Raw genomic sequence first — 16,504 nt, 5'->3', positions numbered from 1 at the left:
CAGTCGATGGTAACCTGATGAACTAAAGTCCAACTCCATGGACTTAGCTGTTGATTTCATTTAATATGAAATTGAAATTTGTTCTGTTTTTTTCTTCCATGCTTTGACAGAAGAAATCCATGTGACTGGCAATGATGGAACAATAACAAAAAAAAACCCATGAGCTGGACACGTTTTGAAGAAGCAGTTCATCCATGTTTAGTTCGGTCCTGCACCAGCAAAATCAACATGGCATTTGGGGTAGTTAGGACTTGACTTAGCCTAGCCAGCCTTGCCTAAAAGGGCTTGATTACATTAAATGCCGGTATGGTGTTTTAGGTGAGTTTAAAGCTTGAAATATTGATAAAGCCTGTCAAATATGAATCTCCACCAAATGATAAGGACATTCAAGTGCTGAAACCATACATGTTTGGTCCATCTGGCTTTTATCCCTTTCAATGTCTTTAATGAGTTGCCGTAAATTGCCTTTGAGATGTTACCTCGTGAAATGGGGATGCATTTCTTCTTTTTGGTCTTCAATTTGATAATTTTGAATATAATATAATTATTGTTTACAATAAAAAATATGGGTCGTGGAAGTGTGAAGAGTTGTTAGGGTGAGAACAGTTTCTGTCGTGGTAACTGCGGAGAGCCATTAGAGATGATGGTGGAAGAAAACTAAGTTGTTATAGAAACAAAGTTTCTGCCTTGTTAGTATGCTTCACCTTCTTCTTGGAGGAGGGTTTTTAAAGACGGAAAATGCTTAGAGTGGACCTTTTGTGATGATTTCAGTCTCGCTAGATAGAGAATCTTTGTGAACTTGAGATCTTAAATCGCCGTCCATATATAAAAAATATATAAAAATCAAAGTTTTGGTTCTAAAGATAATATTTTGATAAATAATTTAGGATCCATGTTAGTTTGATAAATAATTATTATTTTTATAATATTTTAATAAAAATGTCAGGAGTTAATACTTAATAATCAACAACGAAAATAAAATGATGAATAATTAACGCACAAATCAAAAGCATGTAAACTTAGGTTGAAGTAATAATGCAACCTTCTCTTGTAAACACAAATTTACCGTTTCAAATGTGGTCTGAGTTTGAGTAGAATTAATCGCGTTGTTGTTAGGAATTTGCTCTTATCTTATAATTTACCAAAGAAAAAATAATACAACCTCCGCTTCGTTAAAGAAGTTAAAATTGTTGGCTGCATTAGTTAGTAGCAATTGAAGATAAAAATTCTTTTTGGGTTAAAATGGAATTATAAATTTTTGGAAGGATTTAAATGTAATTTTAGTGTTTGTATAATTTTATTATTTTTAAAGATGTTAAATGTATAATTTTATCATGGGGTGTTGTCAAATCCCAATAAAATGCTATGCTTTATCAAGAGCAATTGTGGTTCCATATTGGAGACTTGGAATAAGAAAATAACCTTCTTTGAATGCGGTCATTCAAGGAAGAGACAAATGTAGACGGTCTCCTATGCTTAAGTGATGGACTTTTATATGAAAAAGTACTTTTCCATCAAAAGCAATAAAGAACCCATTTCATTTGGAACTAAAATTTTAACTTATTGTAAGTGCTTTTCAGCAGATGAAAAGCAGAAAAATTTAGCTTTTCCAGCTAAAAAGAACTTTTGGGTTGTTCTTTTACATTTTTAGCCACACCACACATTTGTTCTTCTCTGCTGGTTCTTCTCTGCTGGTGCTGGTGTTCCCGACGGCTACCCTTTTTCCTCCAAATTTTGTTCTTTGTTGGTTCTCTGCTGGTGCTGGTGTTCCTCTGCTTGCTGGTTCTTTGTTCCTCTGCTGGTGCTTATTCTTTGTTCTTCTTCTCCACTTCTCAAAAGCCTCTGGTTCTTTGTTCCTCTTCTCCCCACCACCGGTGAGTTTATCTTTTTTTCGTCTGGGTAACTCCATTTTTTTTCACATTTCTTTTACTGCTAGTGATGTCTTGGGAAATTCTGAATATTTTTTATTTTTTCCTTATTTATGAGGTTATTGAGAAAAATATAGACATTGAAGGAATAAAAGAGAGAAACCAATTAATTTTTATATTATTCTAAATTGATTTATTAATAATTTGATTCGGTTTGAGTACTCTTTGGTTCTAGACTACTGAATTTCTGCTTTCATTGACGTGATTGTTGCTCCTCAACTCTGTTCCACCATTGAATTGCAGCTTCAAAAATAGAACCTTTCTAGGTTCAACCGTAGGTTTTCACTTAAAATAAACTTCTACCATGACTTCCAATCCTAATATTCTTCAACGTGTACCTTCCCATGAAAATTATCCACTTTTGATCTTCACTCATCGACCACTCAATTCTAGGGCTCTTCTAATCCATCTCTTGCAAAATCTATGAAGACAAGGGTTATAAGTGGAACCTCCATTCGTGCCCATTTGAATATCCACGTCATTTTGTTGTCACAAAGCTTGTATTATCTACAACAATTCTTCAGTCTGCACGTCATCTTGAACACTGGGCATCCAATCATAGCTTTAAAAACAATTTCTAACATAAGCTTTGATGCCTATTTGATGGAAATTAAGAAAATATGATGAATCGACAAGGATTATATATTATCTTTATTAAAACTCTATTAATGATAATAAATCTATTACGAAAAATTATATTAATCCTCTAGTAAAATATTTATATGAAAAACTCCATTTACTATGCAATGGACAGTTTTTCCATGTTTTTGAGCAAGAAGTTTTACCCAAAATATTTATACGAAAAACTTCATTTACTTAAGCAAAAGTTGCTTCTTTTATCTTTCTCTTTCTTTGTTGAGTAGCATTGTCGGTTCTGTTGGTTATTTTAATATTATACCTATATATAACACTAATGTGTATATTCTGCTATTATTATTAATTAATGGTGGGAGAGTGTATCAAAATGGAGTCACCCATAATATTTTTTTAAATAGTTAATTGATACAAAAAATAGATGTTTCGCTTAGAATAAGGTCATACATATCTTTTACCGTTATTTTTTCATGCATATAGTTAAAATTTTGATACATATGTAAACAAATATACTTATGTGACATTTGATTTTCTTGATTGCTTTATTGGCTGAAACGAATCTGTTCGTATACACAATAGATGAGTACTTCGGCGGTTGAAGTTAGTGATGAAAAAGTGAATGCAATGTGGGATAAGAGATTGACTGAAATATTGTGATATTTGTATTAAAGAGATATTGAAAGGCAATAGGCCTAGTACTCATTTCACAAAAGATGGATGGTTGAAAATAATGACCACCTTTGAGAAAGAAACGGGCAAGGATTTTTCACAAAGACAACTTAAAAATAGGTGGAATGCCCTAAAAAAAGAATGGAAAGCTTGGAAGAAACTTAAAGGCGAATAAAAAGGACTGTTGATGCATCGGATGATTGGTGGGAGAGTAGGCTCCAGGTACATTAATAATTCTGAATATTTTTATTTTTTCCTTATTTATGAGGTTATTGATAATTACTGTTATTAAACTATCATTTTAGATGTAGGTTGTGCCTGAAGCTAAAAAATTTAGAACATCGGGCATTGATCCTGAATTCGAAGCGAAGTTGGACTAAATGTTCGTGGGGATAGTTGCAACAGGTGATAAAGCATGGGCACCTTCTTCTGGTACACTCCGTAGTGATTTTTTTGAGGATGTTAACAACGAAATACCTGAAGAGAATGAAGAAGAAAATATGAGAAATGATGTTCACATTTCAAATGATGTTCAAATTGATGGAAATGGTCAAAAAAGAAAAAACCCTGAGATATCAAGTTCACGTTTTAAAACTGGAAGAAAGAAATCCTCAAAGCAAATTGGAGGGGCTGCAAGATTATCTAGTCAAATAGAAAAATTATGCAGTGCAGCTGACAATATGAGTCAAGCCACATCTAGTTTGACTCTTGTTATGGATCCATATAGTATTCCACAAGCAGTCAAAATGCTTGAAAGCATGTCAGAAGAAGTTCCAGAAGCTAGTCCGCTATACTTTTTTGCACTTAAATTACTGCTCAATAAGGACAAACAAATTATGTTTTTATCAATTAATCCTAAGATTAGAGCTTTGTGGCTTAAGACGGAAATGGAGGATAGTTAAAAATTTTCTGATCTTCTAGGGTTCAAAGATATCTATTATGTGACTAGCTGACAATGCTAAACTAGTTTTATCAATAGTTATTTATGTTTGGTTTTTGGATATTGAATTTATGTTCTACTTATTTATGTGTAATCTAGTTTTATTAATAGTTGTTTATGTTTGGTCTTTAGATATTGAATTTATGTTCTACTTATTTTTATTAAATTAGTTTTATCAATAGTTGTTTATATATGATTTTACAACGTAAATTTATTCACAGGTGATGAGTATAGTTGACGATTACAGCGGTGATGAAAATGATGAAGAAAGAGAAAAGAAAGAGATTTTACAACGCATAGAATGTTTTAACCGATTATTTGTTGTTGCATTTTATTCTGTGCAATTATATTACGAGAAGTATATATTGAGGCAACCATGCATGGATTCAAAACAGTCAGGTGAGACATGGATTCGAGAGATCCTTGATGGTCACGAATCACGTTGTATGATTAATTTTAGGATGTCTAAAATGGTATTCACAAGTTTGTTGAGAGTTTTGGAGACAAGATACAACTTGCAAACTTCAAGAAACATATCTTCTAGTGAAATGTTGGGAATTTTTTTATACATCTTGGGCACCGGAGCAAAAGTTTCCTAATGTCGAGAAAGATTTCAAAGGTCTGGATCAACAATAAGTCGACACTTTGCAATTGTGCTTGAGAAAGTTTCAAGGATGGCCACTGATCTAATTACACCTGAAGATCCTTTTTTTAGCTCAATACCCGAACAAATACGTAAAGATTCTAGATATATGTCGCATTTTAAGGTTAAAATTTAATTTTATATTATTATAGTTTGATATATTTGGTCAACTAAAAATATGCACTAGAGTAATATGATTATTTGTTCAGGATTGCATGGGTGCAATTGATGGTACTCACATTGCGGCTATTCTTCCACCAAATGAACAAATTCCCTATATTGGAAGAAAAGGTATCCCGACTCAAAATGTTATGGCAGTATGTGATTTTAATATGTGTTTCACATTTGTCATGGCTGGATGGGAAGGATCGGCACATGACACTAGAATATTTCTTGATGCAATTCGAGATCCAAAATATAAATTTTCACACCCACCAAATGGTTAGATATTTTATTTTTATGTGATTTTTTAAATAATAAAGTATAAGTTCTTTAATTGATAATTTTTATAAAAAAAATTCTTGAATTAATTGTTTGTTATATTATGACTTGTAGGAAAATATTATCTTGTTGATTCTGGATATCATCAAATGAAAGGTTATCTTGGACCATATAGAGGTCAGCGATATCATTTACCTGACTTTCGTAAAGGTAGACCGATATCTAGTAAAGAAGAGATATTCAATCATTCACATTCATCATTACGTAATATGATTAAACGAACTTTTGGTGTTTTGAAAAAAAAGGGCCATTTTAAGGGATATGCCAAGTTATAGTTTTGAAAAGCAAACGATGATCGTTGTTGCTACAATGACGATACACAATTTTATTCGAAAACATGTCGATCGAAATGATGCAGATTTTATGGAATACGAAGATATTAACTGGGCATATGAGAATAATATTGATTCAGAAAATACGCATGGTCGAGAAAGTGATGATGATGACGACGACGACGATGATAGTGATGATGACGGTGAATCAAACAATTTTAGTGGTTTTGAAATGGAATTAACAAGAGATGCTATAGCTTCTAGTTTAATGAATTCACTTTAAACTGTAAATGCTATTGTAAAATTTTTAGTATTTATATCTGATATATAAATATTATCCCCTTTTTAAAACTTCAATCCAAATATATGTAATATTTTAATTTGTTAGGTTTATATTTTCTATGTTATGTTAATATCTAATATGAGTTATATATTCAAATACATTTTAAAATAAAATAATACAAATGTGTTAAAAGCATTAATTAAAAATAAAAAATAAATTTTATAATAATACAATTGTGTCAATATCTAATTACAAATATTTAATTATTATATTTAAATATTTAAATATATTCTAATTAAATTTAATAAATAATTAATATTAATTACTTAGAAATATTTAAAATTAATATTATATATTAAAATATTAACAATAAGTTATAATAAATTAATTTTTTATATTTTTGCTAAAATATCATAATATTAACTAATTTGATTATTATTTAAATACATATTTGTTACTTTATAATATCATGTCTAAAATGGACATTTTATTCTTCAAAAGCACTTTTTGACAGCAATACCAAACATTCAAAATTTTCAAAAGCACTTCTCAAAAGCACTTTTCAAAAACAATGAAGAACTGGCCCTTAGGGTGGATAAGGGAAAGGAGATTTAGGGCTAGTTTGGATTGGCGGTGTGTTTACCTCTGGTGAGGTTAAAAAAGCGGTGGCGGTGAGATTAGTTACTGTAGCGGTGAGATTGGATACTATAGCGGTGAGATTAGAAACAATAGTGGAGTGTGTGTTTGGATTCAAACGCAGCTATAGCGGTGAGGTGAGAATAAAAAATGACTATTAAGGACATCAGATTAGAATTGATATATAATAGAATTTTTTAAAATTATTTTACTTTTTTTAAAATTATTAAAATATGTGAATTTATAAATTCATTTAATAAAATATTAAAATGTATCTTCTAATATTTTAATGAATTATATAATCAATTTAAATTATTTATTAGATAAAATGATAATTATTTTTAATTTTTTATAGTTAAATTATTTATTAGATTTTACAAATTTAAAAGTTTACAACCTACTTTATTATCATTACTCATCACTAATTTTTGCCAAGTACCCCACTTATTTCTGATGCAGAAACACCATGCAGTTCCTTTGACCTTTCCTATTTGAAGCATATATATGCTAATTTTTGTTGCAAAATTTTTTGGATGTAGAAAAGAGAAGATAGAAGAAAAAGCTGCAGTGAGTGAATGCGATCTTACCCCGGCATTGGGTGATAAATACATTTTATTATTGTGCTTCTGAATATTGTTAGTATTTTCTAGTCTCTAAATGCTTGCCCGAGAGTTGTTTGATAAAATGCCTGAGAAAGGTTGCTTGCTGAATGAGTATAGCACTTTACTGCACGGCTACTGTCGTAAAGGGAAGTTATCTGAAGCAAATGCTATTGTAAATGAGATGATGAGAAATGGTTGTGTCCCTAATACTTGTAATATATTGCTGCATAGCCTATGGAAAGAGGGTAAAATATTGGAGGCAGAAGAGTAAGGGTATTTTTGTCTGTTAAAAATACCAACAGCTGAAATCTCCAGCTGAAATCTCCATTGCTGCTGAAATCTCCAGTTGATTTTCAGCTGACCAGCGTGGTGGAGATGCCTTCTCACTGGACTAATCTGCTGAACCAAACAACATACCAGTGAGGTTGGCACCATATTTTCCCCCCAACTGCACTTCACTGGCATTAAAAGCCAAACCAAAGGAAACCTTAATGTTCATAGAAGGGATCGCGAAAGTGACAGTTTTGGTGATGCAACTATGTTGAAGGATAAATAAAACAACTTTTACCATTGTTTGTAAATATGGGTGAAGTAAGAAAATATTTTAGGAAGGGTCGAAATGAATTATAAAATGTTTGAGAGATTATATATTAATTTATAATTTCATCATTTTAAAAGGATTAAATATAATATTTTTCATATTTTAAAGGGTTAAAGTATAATGACGTCACCTCTACTTGTAAAGTATTATTGAGAAAAAAATAGTCTTGCCCTCTGGAGTAGAGGTGCTCATGGGTCAGGTCAAGCTGGGTCTAAGCATGATTTTAATATATTTATTTTTGGTCAAGTCCGATCCAGCCCAAAATATGAACTTAAAATTTTGCCTAAATTCGTTCATATTTGCAACAGACAAACCCAAGCCAGTTTTAGGTCCGCCTATATTAATATTTAAAATAATATTTAATTTATTTTAATATTTAATAATTTTATACATTTTTTTATTTATTGAAAAATTTTATAGTCATTTTAACATTATTTTAATATTTACATTAGAGTGATATTATATATTTAATATATATTTTTTAATGTGTTCTAAATTACATCATATATACAAAAATAACATAATATAAAATATTACAAATTAAAAAATAGGTCAGGTCAAGCTAGGCCTAAGCCTTGTATGTTCGATCCTAAACCCAACCCATATTTTAAATGAGCTTAATTTTTTGTCCAAATCCATTTTTTCAGATCTAATTTTTTGTTCAAAATTTTCCAAATGAATCTCAAAATCTAAACGAATAACCTAACCAACTGGTATATTCTAAAATTATAGAAAAGGTTTAGACTTTAAAATTTTGGATTTTGGAATAGGCCCATCGATTAATATTAAGTAAGAGAGGTAGAGTGAAGAAGGTCTTTGACAAAAGCGATTAGGTGTGACTTAAAAGTAAAATCAAGGTTTCTTTTTTATGAAAAAAAGACTAAGACAAGTAATTAGTTACATGGATAAAATCAAGTATTTTAAACTTATAAGTAAATCCAATCTATATATTAAAGAAAGACCCCTAAGGACTTCTTGTCCCTTTTTCCTTTTACAATAGTTAATTTTCAGTTTTAATCTCTTTATTTTTAAAAATTATATAAGAATAGTTAAATTTTAACTTTAATTCATATATTTCATATTTTTTATATTTTAAATTTTTTACATAATTTAGACGCTTTCATATTCTCTTTTTTCTTTTCTTTTTCTTTTGATCCGAGAAAATAATAGCTAAATTTCAATTTCAATCTCTATTTTTTAAGATTATATAAGAATGATTAAATTTCAATTTTGATCTTTATATGTTGTTCAATTTTGAGTTTTAATTTCTATATCCTAATTTTTGACATTATTTGGTGCCTCAAATGTCATTAATTAATCTAAATATTTTATTCTAATTAAAATGCTTATGTGAATTTCCAAGAATTGTACTTAACACGGTTAAAAATTTTCTATTAAGTTCAAGTCCATTACAATTTTTTTGTTACATGGATACCAATGAAATATATATTTTTTTAATTTTAAAATTTCACACCAGCAAATTTAACCTAAAGATTTTAACGGTATTAACAAATAACCTAAATTTTAAAATTTGAAAAGTAGAGGGATTAAATTAATAAAAATAAAAGTATGAAGATTAAATCTCAAATATACGGGAAGTACAATAACTTTGAGCATATTATAACCTTTCAATTATTACCCTATAATTTAATTAAAAATAAATAATCAACGGAAAGCACAAATGAAACCATACTAATTTTATATTGAACTTGAAATGATTTCGTTAAATAATCTTATTTAAAATTAATTAATTACCATCATTTAAAAACTTTCTAATTGAAAAGAATTTGAGTAAGTTATAAAAGCAAAAATTAATAATAGTTCATCTAAAATTTAATATATGTTATATATACACTAACAATTTGAAGTTACAAAAAGCAAACAATTTCTAGGTGGCGTGCTTATAATCTGCCATTTGTCAATATATTATTTTACTATGCGTAATTTTTTATTATATTTTTAAAAAAATTAGTTAAAGGTAAATTTTTTATTAATACATACTGTCAAATTTGGAATAAAAAATTTCCTTTATAACTAAATAAAAATAAACTATATTTTTATTTTTTAAAAAAAGTTATTTTTATTAATTACATTGGGCACTTATTATACCGTTTTGTATAAATGAAATATTAGGCTATATATATATTTATAAAAATTGATTAGAGGATAAAAATTCCAAATTATTAAAAATTTGCAGGTCTCATAATTTAAATATATTAAATATTTATACAGAAAATTTCATTTGAATATAAATAATATTTTTAATATACCAACAGCTTCAAACCTTATCTGTTTTTTTTTTATCATAATGGTCTTGTACGGTTTTATTAATATTGTTTGTAATCCTCCCTAAATTTTTTTATTTTAATCTTTTTAGGTTATTAAAATTTTATTTTAGTCTTGTCTAAATTAATTTCTGTCCCAAAAGTTTTCTTTTAATTTGAATTTTTATAGAAAATACAAATTGTTTGATAAATTTGGTTAAATTTTAATTTAATTTGGTAAACTGAGTAGTATTTATATATTAAATTGGTAAAAGAACTTAAATAATTGCAATATTTAATATAAAATTTATTAAATTTTAGTAATTTTTTTAAGTTTAATACTCAAATTGCCCCCTAAAGCATCCTGGCCTTCTCCGTTTGCTACCCAAAGAATTTTGCACAATGGTTCGGGTTCACCCCAAAGCACTAACACTGTTAAAAAAATCGATCGTCTCCTTTAATCAATCAGAATTTGCCACGTGTTGCATCCTGATAAAACACTTAAAAATCATAAAATATATAAAATATAGCTGCCAGTATAAATCGCCGTTATAATTTTTATAAATTTAAACTTTAATCTTTTTATTTTTATTTTCAAGAATTTAATATTTTTACTTTTTAAATTTCAAAATTCAAATCTAATTATTAACACCATTAAAATTCTTTTGTTAAATTTGTCGGTGCGACTTTTTAGAATAAAAAATTCACTGGATAGCCATATAACTAAAAATATGATCTTATAATGAACCTGAATTAACGAAATAAATTTAAAAGTGTTAAGAATTGAATTTGAATTTTGAAATTTAAAAAGTAAAAGAACTAAATTCTTAAAAATAGATGTACAAAGAACAAATTTCAAATTTGTGAAAGTACAATAACTTATGAAATATTTTAATCTATATACAAATTGAAGGTATAATGATAAATCTGATCCCTAAGATTTACATTTTTTGTCCATTTGACCCTTACTTTTTTTAGTTAAATTTAGCCATTAGCATTTAAAAAAAAAAGTCAAATCACTTTTTCTTAATGAAGATGCTAACTAAAACATTAATTTTTTAACAATGTTGGTGTGATAACATATGTAGCAATCCACATGTATTTCATGTTCACATGGTACTATTTGTCTTATATGTCACCACATCAACAAAATAATTTAAAAATAATAAAAAATATAAAAAGTTCATTAAGCTTTAAAAAATTAGTATAGAGTACATATGGATTACATGCGGACTTTCAAATTTAAAAATTTTAATATTTTATTTAATTTTTTAGTTAAAAAACAACAATATTCTTATATGAAAATAGTATGTAGTATAGTTGCTCAACCAATCTTATTGTTCCCATTTACGTAGTCATTCAATGCTAGCTGCTGCAATGGTTGGAATTTACGGACAAGCTTCTTACTGCAAAATTAGGTGACCCCTTTTCTTCTCTGTCTTTCTGAGAGTGGGGCTACGTGGGTATTTAATTTATACTTGCTGCAAGCTCGACTAATCTGGTGGCTTAGGGTTGTGCTTTTTCCAACGACCCCAGTCGGCCATTAAAGGCTATGCGTTTCCATTTACAGGCTGAATTAATCAGGTCCATGCACTAATAAAATACTAAAGAAAAGAAAAAGTGGAATCAGTCAGTTGAAAGACCGAAAGGGATAGCGAGAGAGAGAGATGTTCTCAACAAATTTAGCTGCCCATATTAATTGCATGCTTTGGCTTTCTGTGTTTCTTCTGTGTTATTTCCTCTCTATATAACCCTTTTTGTCTTCTCTTTCACTCACACATTCACAGGCTTCTCGTCTCTTCTCCCTTTTCTGTACATTTAGGGTTTTATTTATTTTTCGCCATTGTCGTTTCAATTTAAGAGCTCTCATGTTCGTGCATTAACAGCTTCAACTCATATATTATATATAGAGTGTTACAAAGCTGATCAAATGGATGCATCAGTGGCTTTGATGATCCTATCAGCCGTGGTGGTTTATTTAGTATGGTTCAAGTTCATCGCACGGTCGCTCAATGGACCACGTGTCTGGCCTTTATTGGGCAGCCTTCCGGGGCTCATTGAGAACTCCAATTGTATGCATGAGTGGATTGCCGACAACCTACGCGCGTGCGGCGGCACGTACCAGACGTGCATCGCTGCGATTCCGTTTTTGGCTCGGAAGCAAGGTCTCGTGACCGTCACGTGCGATCCGAAGAACTTGGAGCATATTTTGAAGGGCCGGTTCGATAATTATCCCAAGGGGCCGTTTTGGCAGGCTGTGTTTCATGATTTGCTTGGTGATGGGATCTTTAATTCTGATGGTGACACGTGGCTGTTCCAGCGTAAGACTGCCGCGTTGGAGTTTACCACCAGGACGCTTCGCCAAGCCATGTCACGGTGGGTTAACCGGGCCATCAAGCAGCGGTTTTGGCCGATTCTTGAGACGGCTCAGCTCCAAGGGAAGCCGGTTGATTTTCAGGACCTGTTGCTTCGGCTCACTTTCGATAACATATGTGGCTTGACATTTGGCAAGGATCCTCAAACGGCATCTCCAGGGCTTCCCGAGAACGGCTTTGCAACGGCTTTTGATCGAGCCACAGAAGCCACGCTCCAACGATTTATTTTGCCCGAAATCATATGGAAGCTGAAAAAATGGTTGGGGCTTGGAATGGAAGTGAAGCTGAGCCGAAGCCTCGACCACATGGATAAATTCTTATCCGAAATCATTAATACACGCAAGCTTGAATTGCTGAGTCGGCATCAAGGTGAGATCCCACACGACGACTTGCTGTCCCGTTTCATGAAAAAAAAGGAATCCTACTCAGATGAATTCCTTAGACACGTGGCATTAAACTTTATTTTAGCTGGACGTGACACTACTTCGGTCGCACTATGCTGGTTCTTCTGGCTAGTCAGTCAAAATTCAAGGGTGGAAGAAAAGATCATCACAGAAATTTCCACCGTTCTGATGGAGACACGTGGCACTGATACTTCCAAATGGGTAAATGAACCCCTTGTATTCGAAGAAGTTGACCGATTAATATACCTTAAAGCAGCACTGTCTGAGACATTAAGACTCTACCCATCAGTGCCACAAGACTCAAAGCATGTAATAGCAGATGATGTCTTGCCTAATGGGACATTCGTCCCTGCTGGATCAAACGTGACATACTCTATATATTCAGCTGGTCGTATGAAATTCATCTGGGGTGAAGATTACTTGGAATTCAAACCAGAAAGATGGTTATCCGAAGACGGTAAAAAATTCGAGCCAAAGGATTCGTATAGATTTGTTACATTCAACGCCGGACCCCGAATTTGTTTAGGAAAAGATTTAGCTTATCTTCAAATGAAATCAATAGCCGCGGCGGTGTTACTCCATCATCGACTTACAGTGGCGGCAGGGCACCGGGTAGAGCAGAAGATGTCATTAACGTTGTTCATGAAATATGGGCTTTGCATGGACGTGCACCCAAGAAACCTCAAACCTGTCCCAGAAAAGATGCACAAAGCTGACGAAGAAGTGTATGTTTGAACTATATTGGTGAAAAATTTTGTGAATAGGATATGGTTGATGAAGGGATGATATATAGCATATTATTATAAGCCATCTATAGATGTAATTTTGCAAGTGAAATAATAATAAAGAAAAACTGAATGCCAAATTATAAGTTAAATAGACTTCCCAAATGATTGAAAATTGTGGAACTGTTACAATGCTAACATGCATAATTGCTTTAGTTTCTACTTTGGTTTATGCTATAAAACAAGTTTTGATCTTTTACATTTAATTATTTATTATGGGTTTCATGTTTGTTAGAAGAATTTAAAAATTCACAATACTTTGATGAAATAGAAATAGAAATATATATATATTTATATCTTTCATCTTTATTTACGGTTTATGTTCGGAGTTCTTGATTACCTTTTCTAATAATAATCTCTAAATTTCAAACATGTATTTTCTCTTTATACAAATTATATTTCTTTACCACTTAATTTTTAGTTTTTTTCCCTTAGTTAACCACCTTAAGACTTAAATATGTGAATGGTCCACATAATTAAGCAAAGCCTTCATTTTGTTGGTGGACTAAGATTGATCATGGTGAATGGTGTTATGACAGTGAAATTTTGAAAGCTGAGGCAGTGAAGTTTTTTGTGCAGCTATACTCCCTCGAGGTTTCGTTCTCAGGAGAGTTCCCTTTGCGCAACAGCTTCCCTATTTTGGGAGATGAAGACGTTATGGCCTTGGAAAACAATGTTTCGGAGGAGGAGGTGAGAAAAACCTTGTTTAGCATGGCGCCCTTAAATGCCCCATGTATTGATGGATTTTAAGCTCGTTTCTTTCAATCCCAATGGGTACTTGTGAAGGATCAAATTTGTCAGCTGGTTTGGATGTGCTTGGATGAATTAAATCAAACGCTTATAGTGTTGATTCCCAAGGTGGAAGGAGCTAAACTTCTATGATAAGTCTATGTACGGTTTTATTTAAAGTGATCACTAAAACAATTGTTAACCGGTTAAGACCACTCATGTCAAATCTTATTGTCAGAGTTAAACCGATTTTAATTGTCAATTTTATTGCGGTCGAAGTATTTATAATTATTAGAATTAAGTGACTCGAATCCTTATTTAAATAAAATACAGTGGTAAAATAAAATAAAACTAAAATCCCTATAGAATTATATTTCTTTTATTTTATTTTAGAATAAGGTTTTTTAAATCTTATTAAACTCCATGTATATGATATTGATTAGAATAAGGAGTTTCACTCCTATTAGAATAAGGTTTACAAGCCTATAAATAGGCATAGTCTACTCCTCTTGTAATTAATTCGAATTCGACATAGTGAATTTTCTTCTCCTCTGCCCGTGGTTTTTTCCCGAAAGGGTTTCCACGTAAAATCTGTGTGTTCTTTATTTTCTATTTCTATTTTTCTTTGCGATATATTGTCATTACCGACATTATATTTTTCTCAAATTGGTATCCGAGCTTTCGGGTTGTTCATCTTAATCACGGTAATGACGTCTTTGAAGTACGAAATTCCGCTGTTGGATCGCAACACCAGATTTACATTGTGGCAGATAAAGATGCAAGTAGTTCTTGCACAGATGGACTTAGAGGAAACCCTACTAGGGGTAGATAAGATGCCTTCAACTTTGACGGAAGAAGAGAAGAAGCACAAGGATCGAAAGGCGTTAACATAGTTACATCTGCATTTGTCTAACGAAATTTTACAGGATGTGATGAAGGAAAAGACTGCCGCTGGATTATGGAAGAGGTTGGAACAGATATGTATGTCGAAAACTCTAACTAGTAAACTACATATGAAGCAACGTCTTTATGCTCATCGTTTGGAGGAAGGTGCATCTGTGCACGAACACTTAACAGTGTTCAAAGAAATTCTCTCAAACTTGGAGGCCATGGAGGTTCAGTATGATAAGGAAGATCTAGGGCTGATTCTACTTTGTTCGTTGCCCCCGTCTTATTCAACCTTTAGAGATACAATTTTATATAGCTGCGAGTCTCTCACAGTTGATGAGGTTTATGATTCTTTAACCTCGTATGATAAGATGAAGCATCTTGTGGTTAAAACCGACTCTTAGGGAGAGGGTCTTATTATTCGTGAGAGACAAGATCGAAATGCTGATGATAATCGTGGAAGGACACAGGAATGGAATCATCGCAGTAAATCTAAAGGTAGATCGAAGTCTTCAAACAGAGGTAAAACTTGTAACTTTTGCAAGAAGAAAGGGCACATTAAATCTGAGTGCTATAAGCTACAGAATAAGATCAAAAGGGAGGCTGCGAATCAAAATGGAAAACAACTAGAAAATTCTGGTAAAGCTGATGTTGTAGAAGATTACAGTGATGGTGAACTTCTAGTCACTTTTGTCAACAATTCCAAAGCGAGCGAGGAGTGGATCCTTGATTCGGGTTGCACCTTCTACATGAGTCCCAATCGGGATTGGTTTACAACTTACGAAACATTGTTTGAAGGTATTGTGTTGATGGGAAATAATGCTTCATGTAGAATTGCAGGTGTTGGAACAATTAGAGTTAAAATGTTTGATGGAGTTGTCAGAACACTCAGTGACGTACGACATGTTCCAGAATTAAAGAGAAATTTAATTTCATTGAGTACTCTTGATTCAAAAGGGTACAAATACACAGCTGAAAGTGGAGTTTTGAAAATTTCCAAAGGTTCCCTCATTGTGATGAAAGGGCAGAGAAAGACTGCCAAGTTATATGTTTTGTAGGGTTCTACTGTTACTGGTGATGTAGCTGTGTCATCCTCTTCCTTGTCAGATGATGATATTACTAAACTTTGGCATATGCGCCTAGGGCATATGAGTGAGAATGGCATGGCAGAATTGAGCAAAAGAGGACTTCTTGATGGGCAAGGAATTTGCAAACTGAAGTTCTGTGAGCACTGCATTTTTGGGAAGCAAAAGAGAGTTCGATTCACCAGAGGAATCCATAACACGAAGGGAACGTTAGAGTATATTCATTCTGATCTATGGGGGTCATCTAGAGTGCCTTCGAGAGGTGGAGCTAATTATATGCTAACTTTTATTGATGATTTTTCTAG

General features: G+C 31.8%; 2 protein-coding genes across 4 annotated transcripts; both read left to right on the top strand.

Annotated features, from left to right (window-relative positions):
• Positions 1 to 1,336: 1,336 nt before the first annotated feature.
• Positions 1,337 to 5,827, top strand: LOC107947036 (putative nuclease HARBI1). 3 transcript variants are annotated; one of them, XM_041107458.1, is made up of 4 exons: positions 1,345 to 1,874; positions 4,353 to 4,898; positions 4,984 to 5,215; positions 5,330 to 5,827. In XM_041107458.1, exons 2-4 carry the CDS (start codon positions 4,806 to 4,808, stop codon positions 5,548 to 5,550), a joined length of 546 nt encoding a protein of 181 aa, XP_040963392.1. In that variant the 5' UTR covers positions 1,345 to 1,874; positions 4,353 to 4,805; the 3' UTR covers positions 5,551 to 5,827. The 3 variants fall into 3 exon arrangements, 1 of the variants encoding a protein (XP_040963392.1); XR_005921948.1 differs by lacking the exons at positions 4,353 to 4,898; positions 4,984 to 5,215; positions 5,330 to 5,827 and adding exons at positions 3,102 to 3,413; positions 3,497 to 4,192 and having other exon boundaries at positions 1,337 to 1,874; XR_005921949.1 differs by lacking the exons at positions 4,353 to 4,898; positions 4,984 to 5,215; positions 5,330 to 5,827 and adding exons at positions 3,102 to 3,413; positions 3,503 to 4,192.
• A 5,826-nt stretch (positions 5,828 to 11,653) lies between these two features.
• Positions 11,654 to 13,589, top strand: LOC107947035 (cytochrome P450 86A22). The gene has a single exon (XM_016881572.2). It carries the CDS (start codon positions 11,864 to 11,866, stop codon positions 13,445 to 13,447), a length of 1,584 nt encoding a protein of 527 aa, XP_016737061.1. The 5' UTR covers positions 11,654 to 11,863; the 3' UTR covers positions 13,448 to 13,589.
• The last annotated feature ends 2,915 nt before the right edge of the window (positions 13,590 to 16,504 follow it).

Source organism: Gossypium hirsutum, chromosome D12 (genome assembly GCF_007990345.1).
Source record: "Gossypium hirsutum isolate 1008001.06 chromosome D12, Gossypium_hirsutum_v2.1, whole genome shotgun sequence".
Classification (NCBI taxonomy): domain Eukaryota; kingdom Viridiplantae; phylum Streptophyta; class Magnoliopsida; order Malvales; family Malvaceae; genus Gossypium; species Gossypium hirsutum.
The sequence above is the reverse complement of the archived record's forward strand: the minus strand, read 5'-3'. Positions and strand labels throughout refer to the sequence as shown.

What these genes read in the sequence shown, in the direction of transcription:
- LOC107947035 (XM_016881572.2), top strand. Translation starts at nt 11,864, where the DNA reads ATGGATGCATCAGTGGCTTTGATGATCCTATCAGCCGTGGTGGTTTAT.
- LOC107947036 (XM_041107458.1), top strand. Translation starts at nt 4,806, where the DNA reads ATGGCCACTGATCTAATTACACCTGAAGATCCTTTTTTTAGCTCAATA. An exon ending in GATATATGTCGCATTTTAAG is followed by an intron (nt 4,899 to 4,983) that starts GTTAAAATTTAA and finishes TTATTTGTTCAG; the next exon opens with GATTGCATGGGTGCAATTGA. An exon ending in ATTTTCACACCCACCAAATG is followed by an intron (nt 5,216 to 5,329) that starts GTTAGATATTTT and finishes TATGACTTGTAG; the next exon opens with GAAAATATTATCTTGTTGAT.